Source organism: Candoia aspera, chromosome 1, assembly GCF_035149785.1.
Source record: "Candoia aspera isolate rCanAsp1 chromosome 1, rCanAsp1.hap2, whole genome shotgun sequence".
NCBI classification, from domain to species: domain Eukaryota; kingdom Metazoa; phylum Chordata; class Lepidosauria; order Squamata; family Boidae; genus Candoia; species Candoia aspera.
In genome coordinates, this window is record NC_086153.1 from 252,367,879 (window position 1) to 252,386,747 (window position 18,869).

The following is an 18,869-nucleotide window of genomic DNA, read 5'->3' on the forward strand; positions in this document are numbered from 1 at the left end:
TAGGAAACTGTCTTAGGCTGCCTCAGTCCATCTTGTCCAGCACTGTTCACACTTACAAGCACAGGTTCTCTAGGTTTTCAGGCAACAGTTTTTTCAGCTCTTCCTGTAGATAGCAAGGATTGAACCTGGGACCTTTTGTATATAAACCCTCTTCTCTGCCATTATGGGCATCCACAGAAGAAGGGGAAAGGGAGTAAATGATGAATGTGCCGTGATGCAGACCCTGCCTCCTAATTCTCGTGTTCAATGTTGCAATAAAAGTACAAAAGGGCAGAGCTTGCATTCATGTCTCAACATAGATTTCATCCTTCTGACATTGTTATGGTTAGCTTCAGACACCAGTGTTTACCACCAATGCCTAGTAGCTTGCCTGGTTGTTTTACAGTACGCTGAAGTTCCTACAGAGATGATTCTCAGCTGTAACCACTACCATGCTTTTTTCTTGTCTAAAAGCCATCCTGAATAGTTGTCTGACATACCCAAGCTAGAGAGGGGTCACAAAACATGTGTAAGCACTTTATCTGCTTTGGCTGCAATCCAGTAAACATCTTGAGTTGTACCGAAATGCTTGCCCACATGCCCACTGCGAGACTTGTGACTTTCATTTTCTAAACTGCCACTCCACTGTATGTTATATTACAAGCCCTTAAAAAGAACAGAAAATGTCCCTGAATTTCAAAAGCATTCTGTCAAGTCACATAAGAAGAAAAGCTTTTTTTTCTTAAAGGAAAGCAAAACAAAATAGCTTTCTGCTTTTTTCTGGGTGTTGACTTTGTTATGAAATGAACTAGAAGTTTTGCAGAGGTCATCAGAGAAGTTTTGTTTAAAGGATATCAAAGATGGAATCTACATCACAGCATGATTTTCAAATATCCAAACATTTTGAAATATTTATTTTTATATTTCTATATGCTTTTTATATTTCTATATGCCTTTAAGAGGAAACTCCCTTGGGGATGTTTTCCAAAGCTGGGGACAGAGGAGAGGAGAGGAGAGGAGAGGAGAGGAGAGGAGAGGAGAGGAGAGGAGAGAGGAGAGGAGAGGAGAGGAGAGGAGAGGAGGATACAAACAAAAATCAAATATAAAAGTAAGGCTACTGGATCTGAGTTGCAAAAATCCAGGTGCCCACTAGATGGCAGCAAAGAATGTGTTGTCATCTAGTGGTCATCTGCATCTTTGCAGCCCAGTCTCATAGCCCCAAAGAAAAGAAACATAGCTACAAATACAACCAAGGAAAATGCATAAAATACATAGATATACAGTAGATTGCAAGAAACCAATTATGCCCTAACAAACATGCTTGGAGTCTAAACACCATAACTTACTTTGTGGCCTACATACAATATTGAATGAAAAGCTAAACTTCAGTCAGAAGTTGGTGAAAATAATGTTATAATTGGTTTCCTATCGAACATCATGGACCCCTGGAAGCAGATTAAGAACCCCTGCTTTAGACCGGGGGTGGGGGGGAACCTGCATTCTTCCAGATGTTGCTGAACAACAATTTTGAAAACCCTCAGACTCTATTGGCATTATCTATGGTAGCTGTAGTTCAATAACATTATGTTCCTCCCTCCTAATATTCCTCTCTACTCCTCACAGTAGCCCTGGACAGGATATCAATACAAACTGATCTGGTCTATAACTAAAAATAGTCAAAATTGGCATTTACTACAGTATTAGTGTTTTGTAGAGGGGAATGGATTTATCTCAATCCACCTTCTGGAATTTTTTTTTAAAAACTTTATTTTTAATGGGGTCCTGAGGCCCCGCCATACCCCAAAATGATATTATTAATACTAGGAGGGGCCCTTGCAACTTCCTCCACTGTAATAGTTGTTTCAGGTGTAGACTGAGGAACTCTTTTATCTATTTTATTCTTATTTATTGGTTGTTTATATTGTAATTTATATTTTTTAATGGTTTTAATTGCTGATTTCATTGTAAACCGCCCAGAGTCCCCCTTTTTCGGGGAGATGGGAGGTGATAGAAATTCAACAAACAAACAAATAAATAAATAAAACTCTTACAAATATATTGTTTAAAGCCCCCTCCAATTATTCTCAAACAGCCAATTTGGTGTAATAGTTAAGACACAAGGCTAGAAACTGGAAATCCCACCTTGGACACAGAGCCAGCTGAATGACCTTAGGCACTTCCCCCAGCCTTAGGAGGGAGGCAAAGGCAAACAACTTCTGAAAATCTTGCCTAGAAAACTGCAGGGACTGGTCTAGGCAGTCACCAGGGGTCAAGACTGGCTTGAAGGCACCAAAAAGTTCCAATTATTCTAATTTACTCCCAAATTGTCAAAGTATCCCCAGAGAAGTTGTAAAATTCTTCACCCTAAAATTTAGTTCTTTGTAAACCCTTTTATATGTCACATGCACAAATCTTTTGTTTTATATGATTATGCATTTGAAAGATCCAGAATCCTGTGTTCTGTATGTTACGTTAATGTGTCCAAACTCAGAATCACGTAATGTAATGGTTTGGAGGGTCTTTGGAGATCATCCAGTCCAATACAAGAATCCACCATTATAGCACTCTGAAGAGATGACTATCCAATCTCTGTTCAAACATATCTTATAAAGGAGAGTAAAACCATCTCCAGGGGCAGCCTGTCTTATAATAGAACAGCTATTACTGTTAGGATTTTTTTCTTGATGTTCAATTGAAATCTACTTCCTTGTAATTTAAGCACATTGTTTCTGGTTTACTCTTCTGGAAACATTCTGAACATGATAGTCTTCTGCATGACAGCCCTTCTGATAATGGAACACAGCTATAATGCCTCTTTGCATTCTTCTTTTCTCTCGGAAAAATATATTCAATCTCACCAATCATTTCTCCTAAGTTTTTCTTTCCAGGCCCTTTATCAAATTGTTTTCACTTCTCTGGGCATGCTCCAGTTTACCCATGATGTCCCTAAAATATGGTGCCTGGAACTGGACATGATAATCTAGGTGTGGTCTGTCCGACGCAATGGCTTCCCTTGATCTTGTTGCTTCTGTTGATCCAGCCGAAGACTAATTTGCTTTTTTTGAAGCCACATGATCCAAGAAAGCACCAAGATTCTTTTTGCACATATGGCCAGTATGGGTCCCATCTTGTACCCATGTCTTTGATTCATCTTATCCCAGCCTAGGATTTTGCAGTTCTCTGTGTTGTCTGTGTTAAAATTCATCTTCTTGGTTTCTATCCATAGTTTCAGCTTGCCAATATCTACTTGAATCTTGACACTGTCCTCTACAGTGTTTCCTATCCCCCATCTTTGCATATCTGATAATCATATTTGCTAATACATTTTATAATTATATAAATGTTGGATAATTTTATAAACATGTTGAACAGCCACAGGCTTAGAACTGTTAATTTGGATCAGCCCAACCACTAGCTGCACAATCCATCACGCATCTACTCAAAAATAAATGTCACTTAATCCAGTGGGTTTTATTTCCAGGCAAGTGGGTAGGTGTCTAGAATTGCAACTTAAATGTATCCGATAACTGAAGCTGCATGAACTTTTCTGGAAACAGGCAGCATCCGTGGCTTGCAGAGATACTGTGCTAATGTTAATTACTGTCAATCAGTGTCTGCTTGTGGAGTTCTGGTATAAATTACTATCAAATCACTTAGTTCTTGTGGAAAACAATTTGCCTAGTGTTTCAAAACATTCCAAATCAGATAGATATATTTGTCTGTGTGACAGCAGTAAGACATCCCACCACTATAACAAGAAGACTGTGGAGCATTGCCACATAAGCTAATATACAAGCAAACGTTTGTGCTTATCCATTTCTTGAAAAAAGATTTCTTAACTGCCAGGCTTCATAGTTCTATGAATATATTTTCATCTGTCTCTTGAGCTCATATATAACAAAACAAAATAACCAGTACAAAGTGAATGCAGGATTATCTATGTTGGTCCACTTTGATCTTTATGCACAGATAGAGAAACAGCTAACATAATATACATATTTCAAAAAGGAATAACTATTATATTTGTTAATTTAAGCAGTGGACATCTAATCTTTCATATAAATATGGTTGTAGAGAAGCAGGAATATAAGAAATAATAGATTTATCTGATATTGGGTAGATAGGTTCTCACATTGTACTTAGTCATTACATGGTTTGTTTAGGTTTGGCTTGGCATATTTTGTGAACCCAGCCATTGTAGTTGGCAATCCATGGTTTATGGCTTACCATTATCTGTGGCCTGGACTAGACAACAATTCTGTCTGAAAGTATGGCTTAGTGTAATGTCTGAACCCAGACAATGGTTTTTTTCAGATAAAATAGCAAACATGTTCCATTCTTCTCTTTCCTATTATTTTATGAAGCAGGAGATCAGAAGTGTCTGTTTTTAATGAGTGCCACCTATAATTTGTTTCAATATCCACATGTAGCAAATGGTGTTATGTTCAATTCATAGTCCACCCACAAAGAAGGAGGATCTTAATAAACCATTTGATGGTTTTCTAAGTAACATATGGTTTCAGCAAGCCTAACTATGATAGGTTGCCTTACATATGAAAGAGGAAATAGGAAAACCGAACTTTGCAGCCTTGTAACTTATAATTCTCATAATGATAAGAAATTAGAGTATCCTTGAAAATCAGAGCCATCTGTGTGAGAAAGCTCTATTTGCACTAGTTGCCACCACTTTCCTTTTTGGGGGATTATCATCTTCCTTTCAGTCCCTGAAGCAGTAGATCACTCCATTAAGGAGGTTCTTCTGACCTATAAGCCAGGTGTTGATTGTGGAACAAGTCACCTACTGCTCATGTGCAAGCTCCAAGTTAACCTAAAGAAGAAGAAAGCCAACCAGTTTTCACAATATGATCGTAAGCATATATCCACCATTTTCAGAGACAACATTACTGCTTTGAAGTCCCTAACCTCATAGATAGCTAACCAGAGGAACTGTGGAATGAACTTGGGAGGAGATGGGTGGGGACAAATTGGATAAATAAATAAATAAACAAACAAACTTAAAGAAGTCCTTAAGGCTGAATGTGAAAAGGATGGATCATCAAACAAATCAACCCAAAGTTCTCACTCAAGGCACAAATGACATGCTTAAATTATCATAGTTTGGACATATTATGCAAGACCTAGCTCTCCAGAGAAGGTGCTTAATGCTTGGAAACATAGAAAGAAAGAGAAGAGGATGACCAGCAGCAAGGTGGATGGACTCAGTCACAGTGATGATGGCTACACTGTGGGAAGACTTGAAGGACCTGGTTAGGGACAGATTATCATGGAGAAAATCTATCTCTGTGGTCAGTAACAGTTGACACTGCTTAATGGCACATAATCAGTTAATCAACCTAACCTATAATGGGATGGCTGGGTTGCCAAGGGAAATAGGGCATGGAGAACCAGTTATGAATTTTCTTCTATTATCTTAGAACTGGAAATTAAATCCCATGATCAGTTACAGAGCTCAACTAGGCAAAGTTTTTTTGTTTTTGTTTTTGTTTTAAAAAGGGACAATGAAGTTTTACCTAATATACATAGGAGAAATACTAGCATTACAAAGCACTTCATAAACATTATCCTAGTATTCTATAAAACAGAAGGAAGACTGTAGAAAATGCAATGGCTTTCCTATATCTTCCTAACAACATATTAAAGTAAAGACGTAGTTGTGTGTCTAGTCATTGGGAGTAGCCCTGAACATCATCCACAAAACAGAAATTTTAAGCAATCCCTTCTACCTATTCCATCTTGATATTCACTCTCTCCCCACATGCAAGGATTTTTATAAGAAAAAACTTCCGCTGATATCAGTAGCATCCATTCTTCCTTTCTTCCATAGGCTCATTCCAGAGTGGGAAACAGATGGCCTCCAGAACATCTTAGTGTCCTTAGAGACCTTCTTCTTGTGCCACTGTATTTTAACAGTGTATTGTCATGACTACGAATGGCGCACAGGAGGGGGCCCCTATCCAGGGGAGAAAAAGCATGCGTAGTTTAGAGACTTTGAGCGGTCATTCAAAGAAACCCAGAACAGACCCGCCTTGACTTTTGGGGTTTATCTGTCTGGGTTTTCCTATGCTTCTTCAGTTTGGTAGGATTATCTGTCTACAATAGCAGTAATAAAACACTAGAGACTTTCTCCTTATCTTGGCGTGGTCTTTGCTTAGTCAGGACATGTATAATGGTATGTAGGAATGACCTTGGGAGACAAGAAGAAGAGCTGCAGACTAGACTATCATCATGCAAAAGGTATCTCAGTCCACAGAAGCAGCGGGGATGTGGGAAGTGTTTCAGAAGGGACCCTCCCTAATTTTCTGGACAGTAAAAGGAAAGGAGGGAAGGAATTTACTAGCAAAAACTGGAAATATAAGATTATCCTAAGACTTAGTACAGTTTTCATTATTCACAGATATTTGATTTATACCGCATTGAGCATTCAAGGCAACTAACAACATAAAAATTGCAAAAGATTAAAAACTAAATACTGCTAATTCTAAAAATCAATTAATAATTAAAAGCCTGGCAAGCTAGAGGATTAACCTTTTTGTTTGTTTCCTTTTAATTTTTTGCCCTTGCCACTTTTATATTAAGATTCCATTTTATATCATGGCCTTATCTATTTTACACTGTAACCCTACCCATAGCTTGATTGCAACCTTTTAGAAAAAGATGAAGTGAAGTTCTTGGCCACAACTGGTTTTATAGTGAAGTTGAACACTTTGAAAAAATGGCAGATATAGCAACACATGAAATCACTCAGTTAAAGACAGCACATAGTTAAGGGGTTGCATGTATCCCAGTCGTAAAACATATGCCTTATTTTCAATCTTCACTATCTCTAACATATCAGAAAGAGCATGACCTCCAATACATCTCCATATGGCTCATAAAAAAGCATAGAAATGTGAAATACTGAAAACAGGCATCTACAGAAAACCATTTCAGATACTGACTACTAGAAATTAGTTTCCCCATGTAAACAGAAAGTATATCCAAAAGAGGATTTGTGTTATTAATTATAACATGTTAAGAAGGGCTTATTTAACAAAGTATTTGGGGAAGCTACTGCAGTTTTAGATCTTGGAATCTTTCTGAAAATTGCAAGTTATTTTTCTCTATACTAAATTCTAGTCTTCAGTTATATTAGTACCTCTCTCCCACTTTTGGATTCCAACAGTATCCAAAAAGTGTCCCACATTTTTGATGCAACTTTTAAATGTCCCAAGATATTTTTGTACAGTATTTCCATTACTGATCATTCTTTACACAGCTTGACGAATTTCTGTGGAGGCATTTGCAGGATCAAGTACTTTCATCAAAACAATGAAAGCAGCATTAAGCTCAGGCTCCACTTGTTTGTATGTGTGTGTGCAACGGCATGGTGCAGTTTGCATTGTGTTGGTGCAAACACTCCTTTCAGCATTTCCCCCTCTTGACCCAGCCCCTCTGTGTTTCTGTGACTATGAGGATTATTTTGAGGGAACGCAGGAAAATTTCTGTGTTTATCATTTAACTTATTCCCATGAGTTCAGTTGTTCTTCTGTAACACTGGCTTCATAATTTTATCAACTGGAAAAGAAGGGCATCACTGGATGGGTTATATAATGGGCCTGGAACCAGTTAAAGGGAAAAAAAACATTATTAAAGACTTGCATTATAAGGCAACTTTCAGACAGGAAGGGAATAGGCAGCACAGTTCCTCAAAGATCAGCCACAGGACACATACTAATCAATATTTCATTAGAGACACAGGGAGTGAAATAGAAGCATGCTGCTGACATCTCCTGATTACATCAAGACAGGAAACATTGTTAATATAGAGAAGAATCGGGATTCTGTGTAGGACAAACTGAATAACTAAATTATCTAGAAAAATAGGAAAAGGAATTCAGCCAAATGGAATATGACATAGGTGGGCAACAAACTTTTTTTCAGAACTTATTTTTTTGAGTGGAGCTAAAGAAGTGCAAGAAATGTAAATCATAACTGATCCTGCAGGACAATGAAGTTGTAATATAATGGAAGGGCTAAAACTGGAACAGTATTTATACAGAAAAGCAGCCATCCAAATTTGTCAGAAGGATCACAATGCCTCTAAATGTATGAGTGACGATGGTGAGGTCTTTCTATTCAGGCTTCCCAACAGAATGGTCTCCATACCATCCAATATCCATATCCATATCCATATCTATCCTATTCAGGATCTTGCCTGATACTTTGCTACTTTATTATCATGGTTTAGATGAGTTGCTTACATGAGCACAGGAGACAGCTGCCTTTTGGAAAAATGGCACAGTTGTTATGGTTTGAGATTTATTAAAATTACCTGGAGATCTTCCAGACTAAAAGAGACTGGAAAAAGACAAAAAGCTATTTTCTATACCTTTTTCTGGTTTTGGAAGATTTGCAACTAAATATTTATTTTAAGATGTTGGTAACAATAATGAAAAGATAATCAAGAACAGAGGAGCAAAAGAACCTGCATTATACCAAATCAATCTAGTATTCCATCTAGCCCAGTATTGTCAATAGTCAGGCAGTGGTTCTCCAAGGGATGAACTGAACATTTTTCCAGCACTTCCTGGAGAATTCAGGAATTTAGCCTGGGACATCTTACATATGAAGTATGTGCCCCCTCACTGAATTACAATCATTCTCTAGAGATCCAGAAAGCCAGATGGCACTGGTCAACCCTATTTTAGTTAGAGGACCATCACTGCAATTTCCTTATGCTTCTGGAGATCTATTTTCAGAGTAATTGCCATAATGCTGCTTGTTTCCACAGTTATGTTACTGAGATAACATTCTCTATTTTCAGCTCTTTTTGACCATTAACAAGCAAGGAACCTTTAATCCCATGACAATTAGGGCAGCAAAATTGAGCACGCTAAAGGAAGAATAAAAACTCTTTTCAGCTTTTGTACACAGATGCCTGAACAGCTGGGCTTTTTAAAAGATCAAGACCTCTTTGATTTATGATTAACGATGGGTGACCAGATCTGCCGAGCTCCAGAACATCTAAAAGTAAATCATTGCAAAAAAGGCCATCAGAGGTTCCTACAGACTCTGTAGACTAGACTCCAAGCATAGTCATCTAGCTCAGATGAATATGCAAACTTTGTATAGTTCTAAAATAGTCCATTTCTTGGGGCCATACCTCATACAGCTTTAGTGTTTTCCCTTGGACTGTTAGTTGGAAACCTAGGTTCTGATAGTGCCCTAAGTACATTTATTAAAAAGGAAGTTCTATTAGAAAAGTTAGTGTATTCTGTCATGTAAATCTCTTCAAGCACACATTGTTATATTCTCTGACTAGGAACAGATATTCTCAAGCCACAGTAGCATATGGGGGAAATTCAGTCCCAATGGACTTCATTTCATTTTATAATGTGTATAATTCCCTTCAAACTTTCTCCAGAGCGGCTTAAAGCATTCTAAAATTACAGCTTAATTTTTTAAAATATGTGTCTGATTTTTTAAAAAATACTACAATGATTAAAATAGACAACAGCATAGACAGCAGACAGAGATTGCTTAAAAAGCTCAGTTGTGGCATTTTTAAAAATGTATTGATCGATTGTATTTCTAAACTGCAAAAGGACTGGTTGATAAAACATCCTTGCCTGCCACTGGAAATATAATAAAATTTGTGCCAGGCATGATGCACTGAGAATGAGGTGGCACCAGTGAGAGGGGTCACTCCTGGCTGCCACTTGCTGCAATTCAACACCAGAGGGCATTTTTGGCAGGGCCGATGAGGTCAATCTTAAGATATGGATAGGGCAGTAGGGGAAGAAACATTCCTTCAGATAATGTGGAGCCAACCCATAAAGGTCTCTATAGGTTAATATCATAAAAACTGTACTTGAAAATGAGCTGGAAGCCAGTAAAATATCACATTAAAATGGCATCATTTGGTCATTTTATCTGTTCCCAAATTAATATCCTCCTTCAACATGCCTTGTGAAATTCAAAAACAGGTTCATTTTTATATATAAATAGCAGGTTATGTTTGTACGGTAAGATTTTTAATTTAATGTACTCTGATTTTAATGTAAACATTTAAATTAAATTATTATTTTTTTCTGGATTCCACTGTACACCATTATATAACATAATACATGAGCTTCCCATGACCACATCCCAAACATGAACTGATGGACTCTTCATAGGGAATATAGTGAGGAGTTCCAGAATAACTTTTCCTAATGCAAATTGGGAGATAAGGATAGAAGAAGAAACTCAAGAACTTAAGATCAAAACCCAAATAGAACAACTTCTTGGTAAAGGACAAGGGAGCAGGAGGACCTTACTCTTTCTGAAGCTGGGATCAGGTGACTTCATGTATTTCCCCTTTGGAGAGAGGACTCAGGAGATACAAATCCTATGCATTCTTCCACTTCTATTTCAGCTGCAAAACCACCTTCAATAACACTTTGTACATTCTCATCATGGTTTGGAAGATTATTGCAAGGTACAGTGGAATGGAAAGATTGTACAAAATTCAAGGCTAACTGTTAGAAAATAAGTTTAAGTTTAAGCTTAATCTGTACTTAGCATCAGTCAGACACAGAACACTTAAAACATATGCCTGGTCTCTGCATGAGAACACATGCAGCCACCATTACACTGCCCAGCAGCAGCAGCAGCAGCAGCAAAGTACAGACAAGAGAACAGGAAAATGTCTTGAAAGTCTAATGTAAGAGGCCTCTACTGGCTGGTCCCTTCCCCATACTGTGTCCCAAAAATCATCCATTTTCTCAGGAGAAGGGAAAGAGACTTATTAGCATGAGAGGAGTGCAGGGATAATCAGTGATGGGTTTGGAGAATCCCAAATGATGTGGTTTATCATGCTGAAGTAAGATAATTAATTTACATGATCCTCTAAATGGCGGGGGGTGGGGGGATCAGATCATTAAGTCTAATATTACATATCTTACAGCTTTGAGGAAGGCTGCATCAATGCTGTGGTAGCTATACCAATGCTGAGGCAGCTGCCTTACTCATGAGATGCTGTCTCAGAGTTGCAAGTTTCTGTCCTCCTTAAACTGAGGATGTCAGATAAGTTGCACCTATGTATGTGGTTATCACTGGAAGAAACATTAACAATCTCAGATATGCAGATGACACCACTTTGATGGCTGAAAGTGAGAAGGAACTGAGGAGCCTCATGACGAAGGTGAAAGAAGAAAGTGCAAAAGCTGGCTTGCAGCTAAACCTCAAAATAACCAAGATTATGGCAACCAGCTTGATTGGCAAATAGAGGGAGAAAACGTAGAGGCAATAACAGACTTTGGATTTCTAGGCACAGAGATTACTGCAGACGCTGACTGCAGCCAGGAACTCAGAAGACATTTAATTCTTGGGAGGAGAGCAATGACAAATCTCAATAAAATAGTTAAGGGCAGAGACATACCAACAACAAAGGTCTGCATATTTAAAGCAATGGTATTCCCCGTAGTAACATATGGCTGTGAGAGCTGGACCATAAGGAAGGCTGAGAGAAGGAAGATCGATGCTTTTGAACTGTGGTGTTGGAGGAAAATTCTGAGAGTGCCTTGGACTGCAAGAAGATCAAACCAGTCCATCCTCCAGGAAATCAAGCCAGACTGCTCACTTGAGGGAATGATATTAAAGGCAAAACTGAAGTACTTTGGCCACATAATGAGAAGACAGGATACCCTGGTGAAAATGCTGATGCTAGGGAAAGTGGAAGGCAAAAGGAAGAGGAGCCGATCAAGGACACTATGAGAATTACCTCCATGAGAAGTAATTCTAGAGGTGACAGACTTGACCTTGGGGGATCTGGGGGTGGCGATGACTGACAGGAAGCTCTGGCATGGGCTGGTCTATGAAGTCACGAAGAGTTGGAAGTGACTGAATGAATAAACAACAAAATGTATGTGGTTGCAGCTAAACATGCCCAAGTGGAGTTAGCCTGCCAGTTCCTTTTCTTAAAAAAAGGTGTTCTGTACAAAACTGCTTGCAAAATAATGGCAGCCTATCATGACTTAAGTCTAATGCATCATTTATATACTCTCACTTTTCATCCAGTGAATAGAACAACAGGGCAATGGCAGTGCAAGGCTACATAGCAGAGAAGTGGGTACTTAAATCTTTAATGAACGCAGGGATTAGAGCCAGGTGTTAACTCCAGGAAAAACCCTTACCAGAGTGTTTGCAGGTGGAAGGACAATGCCTTCTGTTTTATGCCAAAAGGTATGAATTTAGCTATTCAAAAACTTTTGAAATATTCCACTGCCAATTAAAATGCTGATTTCAGCTTCTTAGCAGAATAATAAAACTAATTAAATGGCTTAATAATTATCCCTCCACTGAGATCCATGAGGCGTTTGGAGATATTTAGAAAATTCCATTTTCTGCCAACTCTCATCTAAGTTCTATGTTTGCAAAGTCAACTGAGTTTTTGACTTGCTGGTGGGATGCCAAAAACAGAGTTAGGCCTGATGTCCAGGTCCTTGTGAAAATGTCCTTTTCTTGCCATTGCTGAGAACTTAATTGGATATTACCACCAATAGGATATTAAGGGTAGTAATGCACTCAACTGTGGAGAGAAGAATATAATCCAGTTTTATTGTAAGGGAGAAATTATCATTAGGTTACTTGGAAAATGAACCCCATTACTTTGTACTTGCTAACAGCTGTGTGATGAGTTAGTTCAAAAACTTTTGCTGCTCTTCTCAGTTCATCAGAACAGTATGCACTGGACTGAATTCACAAAGCATGCTTTTGAAATGTTAGCATCTCCTGTCTCTATGTCCCTTTACAGCTGTTTCATGTCTTGTTAACATTAAATCTCTCCATATTTAATCATGGTATTGCTGAACTTTCTCCATGGTTCCCTGTCAAGGGACAAGATGTAATCTCCAGTTACACTTTCACAAATCTCAGCTTCTATTCTGTAGAAATCTTGCAGCAAAATACAACACCCCTAACCAAGATCAAACCTGAACGTACTTGGCACGTTCCAATTCCTGTTGACCTATCCCCTCAGCTAGGGGAGCCCCTCCTTTTTTTCCTCCTGGGGCACCCCTATAGGAAGGAAGAATGGGAGTTTAAGAGCCATGGCCACTTTGAAGAAACAAGGGGAATTAAACAAGGGCTGTGTCACTGGTTTTGGCTTAAGCACCACAGCTGGACTTCAGAGATGAGCAACCTGAAGCCCCAGGTGAACAATATAGCCATATTTTGTGAGATTCTGCAAGCAAACCACCATGCTCAGAGAGCACCAAGGATTCCACAAATATGGGAAAGTCCAGAGGCCTCTTTGCCATGGCCGATCAACCATTAGGATACTGACAGCATCTGGAAAAGACACCAACATCTCCTGGCCACAGTTGTTCTCGCAATGACAAAATGCCTTAGATTTCTATTTCATATATTTTTATTTCTTTACTTTCTTTTATACACTGACTTCTATGCCATGTGCTCCAAAGATTGAATAAGCCTTATTTTACATTGTTGAAAAGTGACAAATACGCACTTATCAATTAGCATACAAAACAGTGCAAATTGGTTCTCTCTTTTTCATGGTGTGTTTCTTGATGAGACTTATGTACAGTATAATGTCATTTTCTCCCCAGCCACATTTGTTTGGCAAATCTAAATACTGCAGAGGAAATTCTGGCACCGAATTAAGTAACTTCCAGTAATGGGCTGATATTATTTATTCTATGATCCTGAAGAAATCTCTTGAGCAGCTTTCCTATTGAATTCGAGCCTGAACACACAGTGCTCAGAAAGCATTATTCACCTTAATTACTAATTTTAATGTTTCTTCAATATCTCCCTGATTCTAGAAAAGGAAACTGAAAAAAGAGCCTTATTGTCACTTCTTCATATATTTTACCCGTCATGAGAGAGAAAGCCAGGGTCCTACAAAAATTACAGCTGAGGTTACCTTTGATGTTAAATGATGGATAGAATAAATTTGTCTTCCTCTGATGTCATTCAGGTCAGCAGTTTATTATCTACCACTGAACCTCCATATCAGTGGTTGTGGCCCATGGCAACCATTGCGGTCAAGTGTGGGAGACCAAATGCATGACTATTCAATAATGCTAACACAGGACAGGCAGGACAGTATGTTTCAAAAAGCAAGATGGAGATATGAACAAGGTTATTTGAAGTTCAGAATATAAGATATATTAACTGCATGTTTATTATGTTCAGAATACATTTATATTCTGCCGTACCTGGAAAAAGAAATTATGAATAGCAGACAATGTAATTATTATGTTTTGTCTGCTTCTCTAGCGGCTCTCCAGAAATAGTCAGTGATATATATTTTATAAAATGCTTAAGTACATGTCACAGAATTGTTTGTGATGATAAATCTGTAAGAATAATAATCTTTTTCCAATCTTCCCAGCTCCACATTATTAACTGTGGATAATACTGCTATCATCAACAAGACATCTATTTTTTGCAGAAGCAGGCTATGGTGAAAATTCCAGCAAACATTAAGTTCTATGACTTGCTATCACTACTTGTGAAATACCAAAATGATCCAGGTTTTTCAAAAACATCACAGGCATAATGAAAGTTAAAGTGATATATTTTACAGGATCATATCTGGTGGACTGATTGCATCTTCACTGTGCAAAAAAGAAAAAAGAAAGGAAAAGACAAGACAAGACAAAAAAGAATTTGATTTTATTCCTGGTATTCTTTATGTGATTGAGTTAATCTGGCACATCTTATCAGCCCCAGGTGACATTAAAATACAGCAGACAATATTGGGTGTTTGTAGGAAGGAGGCACTCAGAAACCAGAATGAGAAAAAAGTGGGGGTCAACCCTTGATATGTGGCTGGATTAAAACTTCCACTAACAGAAGTGTTGCTTCCAACTTCCCACCTCACTGAGGAGCAGCAAAAGAGGAACCAGTTCACATATAATTTATAGCAAAATGGAAATGAAAGGTAAGGTAATGCACACTGCAGAGTATCTCCCTTCTGAAGTTTATTTTATATGTGTACAAAATATTGGACTTAAGTATGAAGCTTGGATTTTAAAAATTAAAAAGGCAGTCAAAAGATGAAAAGGTCATTCTGACTGAATCAAGAGATATGCTTTGTTAATCATATTTGGAAAAAAAATAGAATGTTATTTCAGGGAAAGGAAAGAATCAATCTGAACATTAATTGAATCTGTGCAATTACTGGATAGCTAGGCATGACAAGTAGACCTCTGGAGACAACTTTATATATATCCCTTTATTATTTTTATAAATAACTCAAGGCAGTGAACATACCTAATACTCCTTCCTCCTCCTCTTTTCCCCACAACAGCAACCCTGTGAGGTGAGTTGGGCTGAGAGAGAGGGACTGGCCCAAGGTCACCCAGCCAGCTTTTGTGCCTAAGGTGGACTAGAGCTCACAGTCTCCTGGTTTCTAGCCCGTTGCCTTAACCACTAGACCATACTGGCTCTCTGTGCTAATCCAATCAAGAATCAAGAGTGAGTTTTCCAGCTAATGGGCCAATCGAGATTAAGTCAAGTACCTTTTGCATTTTTTTTGCTTCTCCCATAGTGACAGGATATCGTCTTGTTTTCTATTGGCTAAATTTGGACAAAATGTGCTCCAGCCATTTTTTCTTCTATTTCTACTTCTGTAACTACAGTCTGATAAGTCATTTAACCAGCTACACCATTTGGGCAAGCAGAGTGAATATCCCAGTCTCCAAAGTCTATCCTTCTCTCACAAGCTTGCCAGAAAAAAAAATCATAAATTGTTTCATATGAGAAAGACTTGATGTTCCCAGTGAGACAAGATCAAGTGTGGTCTACAGAAAAAGATTCCTGTTTTTTCTAGATAGGGCTATAACTTAGTCCTATTCCAAAAGGTCACACCCCTCACCTGAAGGACTAAGCAGAATAAATTTGAAGGAAATTTTCTCAAAGAATACAATGCAAAGGAAAGTTATAGCAGTAAGGTCTCAGCCAATATAGGGCAAGAAAATAATTGCAGAGCTTTGTGGTTCTGAAGTAATTCCTTGCTGAACCTTATTGTATTGTATTGTATTTTTTTATTTTATTTTATTTTATTTATTATTTTAGGCCTAAATCCCAGCTAACTCCGCTTTCCAGATCCTCTCTAGAACACTCAAAAGAGCCTTTCAGGAAAAAAACACATGCACAAAGAATATTTTGTATCCTATCTTTTACCTCCAGGGAGAATTTTTATCTCCAATTTGGATCCTAACTCACAGTCCCACTCTACCCCCAATTTGTTTCTTTTTCTTCCAACCCCTACTTAATAGGATAATACACTCGAAAGGTAGAATATAAATCAGGTAAAAAGGGAGGAAGGAATGAGCAGTAAACAAACAGTGTATCCAAACTCCCTTTTTAAGGACTTCTTTCTAATTTTCAGTGTTGCTGTTTCCCATCCCCCAGTTTTACCAAAAAGGCTTTCTAAATCAAACTCTGCTCCCTATTCTTAATGGTCCCGGACAGACAAAAGGCTATGATACTAGAGTCACAGAGCTAACACTGATTTGGGAACTTTGTGTAATTTGCATTTTATTCTTTCCTTTGTATTTTGAATAAAATTACTAAATCCATCTAGCTAAAATGATTAGAATCTTCCTGTATTCCCAAAAGAGTAACATGAATACTTTGATTGTATGTGTTTTATGGGTGTCAACAAAGACTATTTTAATGGAAGAGATGGTAGTTTGTGGATGCAATTCACCCAAATATACTTCTGGCCTTTGTTTAAGCATTAAACTATACTGTATATTAAGACATTATCCATGAACCATGTTCTTGCCCATAACTAGTAATATTAAGGTCAACAATCAAACTACATTATTTAAAGCTTCATTCACAAGTTCAGACAATTAGGCATTGTTTTTAGTCAGTGATTAAAAGAATCCCTAAGTATTAATTTGATCAAAGCTTTGTGAGAGCAGCAGATAGCAGTATCACTATACTGTAATGACTCACTTTTCTATGTCCTACATCCGAAATTCACTAGAAGTGAGATACGCACAGTATCCTCACTTAGCCTGCCACAGAAGGAAATCACCTTTGCTGCAATGCAAAATCTTTTCTGGGGTTTTGCTTAGACTTGGCATCACTGGGAGCATTTAGGAAACCTAGGACAGTATCCCTATTGTTTTCTAAGACAACTCTAAGATTTGTAAGACATGACAGTTGTAGCTCAGTTCACTAAGTCCATATCCTGTGCGCTTACCTGGGAGCAAGCCACAGTGAAATCATTCAGACTCACTTCCAACAGGTGATAGCTGGATGTCTCCTGCAGAGATTTTGTTATTATCACCATGACCAAATGAGAGTTGCTAGTCTAGACACTGGAACGTACAGGAAGCAAGATAATGGTGTCGTGAAAAATAAAAGTCAATAAATGTTTTAACTGGACTTGGAATTGCTGAGTACTAGGAATAACCTCCAAACTCTTTGTTTGACAAAATAGTTAAGGCTGCAGTGTATGCTGTACTTGGAATCAAAAATCCCACTAATTTCAGTGGGAATGACTTCAAAGTAAACATGCAAAAGTTAGTATTACAAATGTAAGAACATAGCAGTACCCCGTTGAACTCCACAGCCTACTTACAGCTCTTTTCTCATATGAATCTGATTTGACTAGAGCTATTTATCTCATTCTTACCATGACATATCGGTAAACACAACACACAACTCTTGTTTCCAGCCCAGAAGTCATCTTCTATTTCATATTACTAAAGCCACAGTTCAAGACACTGTTCCTCACCTGGAAAGTACCAGCATGGTCTTCTTCTTTGTCTCCCTCTTTGCCTTCTTTCAAAGCAATCAATGTGAATCCACGAAAATAGGCTGGTGTAGCTGCAGATAGTGTTACTGCAAGAGGGAAGGAAGAAAAACACCTCATTCGAAATCCATAAAGTTGTTTCCTTTTTAAAAAAAATCCCAAACCTTGACCTTGCTCATTCCAGAATCTGGGTGCCCTCAAACATGGAGTCTTCAGTGGATTCTCCTAAACTTGAAAGGGAAGACACGCAATCTGAGAATACCCTTAGTCTACATAGAAGACGTTATGATGGACTCTTTGCAGATACTGTGGCCCCGGCAAGTGCTTCTTGTTGCCTCCTTTTTATAAACTGAAGAAAGAAGACAAGTAGTATATTTGCAGAAAGCAGGTCTCATCTTTTAGAGGGAACATCAAATATTAATTGAAGAGATTCCTGTTCCCAACTGGATTTCCCTTCAAAGATGCTCCCCTAACTCTCCTAAGTAAATTTGGTGAGACACAAGGAACAACTGCACATTGTTTAATTAATAATATTATTTCTGATAACAGAGCCATTTAAGTACATCACTTTACATGCAAGTCCATTTCTAGACATGCCGCATGTTACTAAGATCACTTCCATGGGCGTATTTTCAAACTTGTCTAATATTATTCCCACTCAGGCCTGGTTGTTCCCTAGTGGAAAATATACCAAAGTAGAAAGGAGAGAGAAATACGGTGCACATTTAAGCTTTCCTGTGAGGGAGCTCAAAATGGCCATTATCAACAAAATCATTGCCAAGAAACAGAAGGCATTAGGGATGAGCAGTGCTTCAGATGTGATCTCAAAAAGTTTCTCTGGAGCCTGTGGAAGGAGGAGTGTAGCATCTGTCCCTGCAACAGCCATAAGGTGATGGTGATAAGTGCCACAGTTCACACTCCACACTCCACAGTACCTTTTGGAGACTAAGGCTAAATACATGAGACAGAATGTTCATACAAAGATTGAGCAAAGTTCCACTGAAATACTGATGCCAGTTCTCCTATTTTAGAGATGGGCGATGCTATACGAGTTCGATCCCAGTGGAAGCTGGATTCTCAGGTAGCCGGCTAAGGTCGACTCAGCCTT

At 38.2% G+C, this 18,869-nt stretch overlaps 1 protein-coding gene across 1 annotated transcript in view; it reads right to left on the reverse strand.

The window, feature by feature from the left end:
• Positions 1–18,869, reverse strand: part of SPON1 (spondin 1) — a 343,853-nt gene that overhangs the window by 311,797 nt on the left and 13,187 nt on the right. Inside the window, exon 2 of the mRNA XM_063289510.1 lies at positions 17,744–17,850. Within this exon, the coding sequence (XP_063145580.1) occupies positions 17,744–17,850 (107 nt within the window). The remainder of the gene's footprint in view (positions 1–17,743; positions 17,851–18,869) is intronic.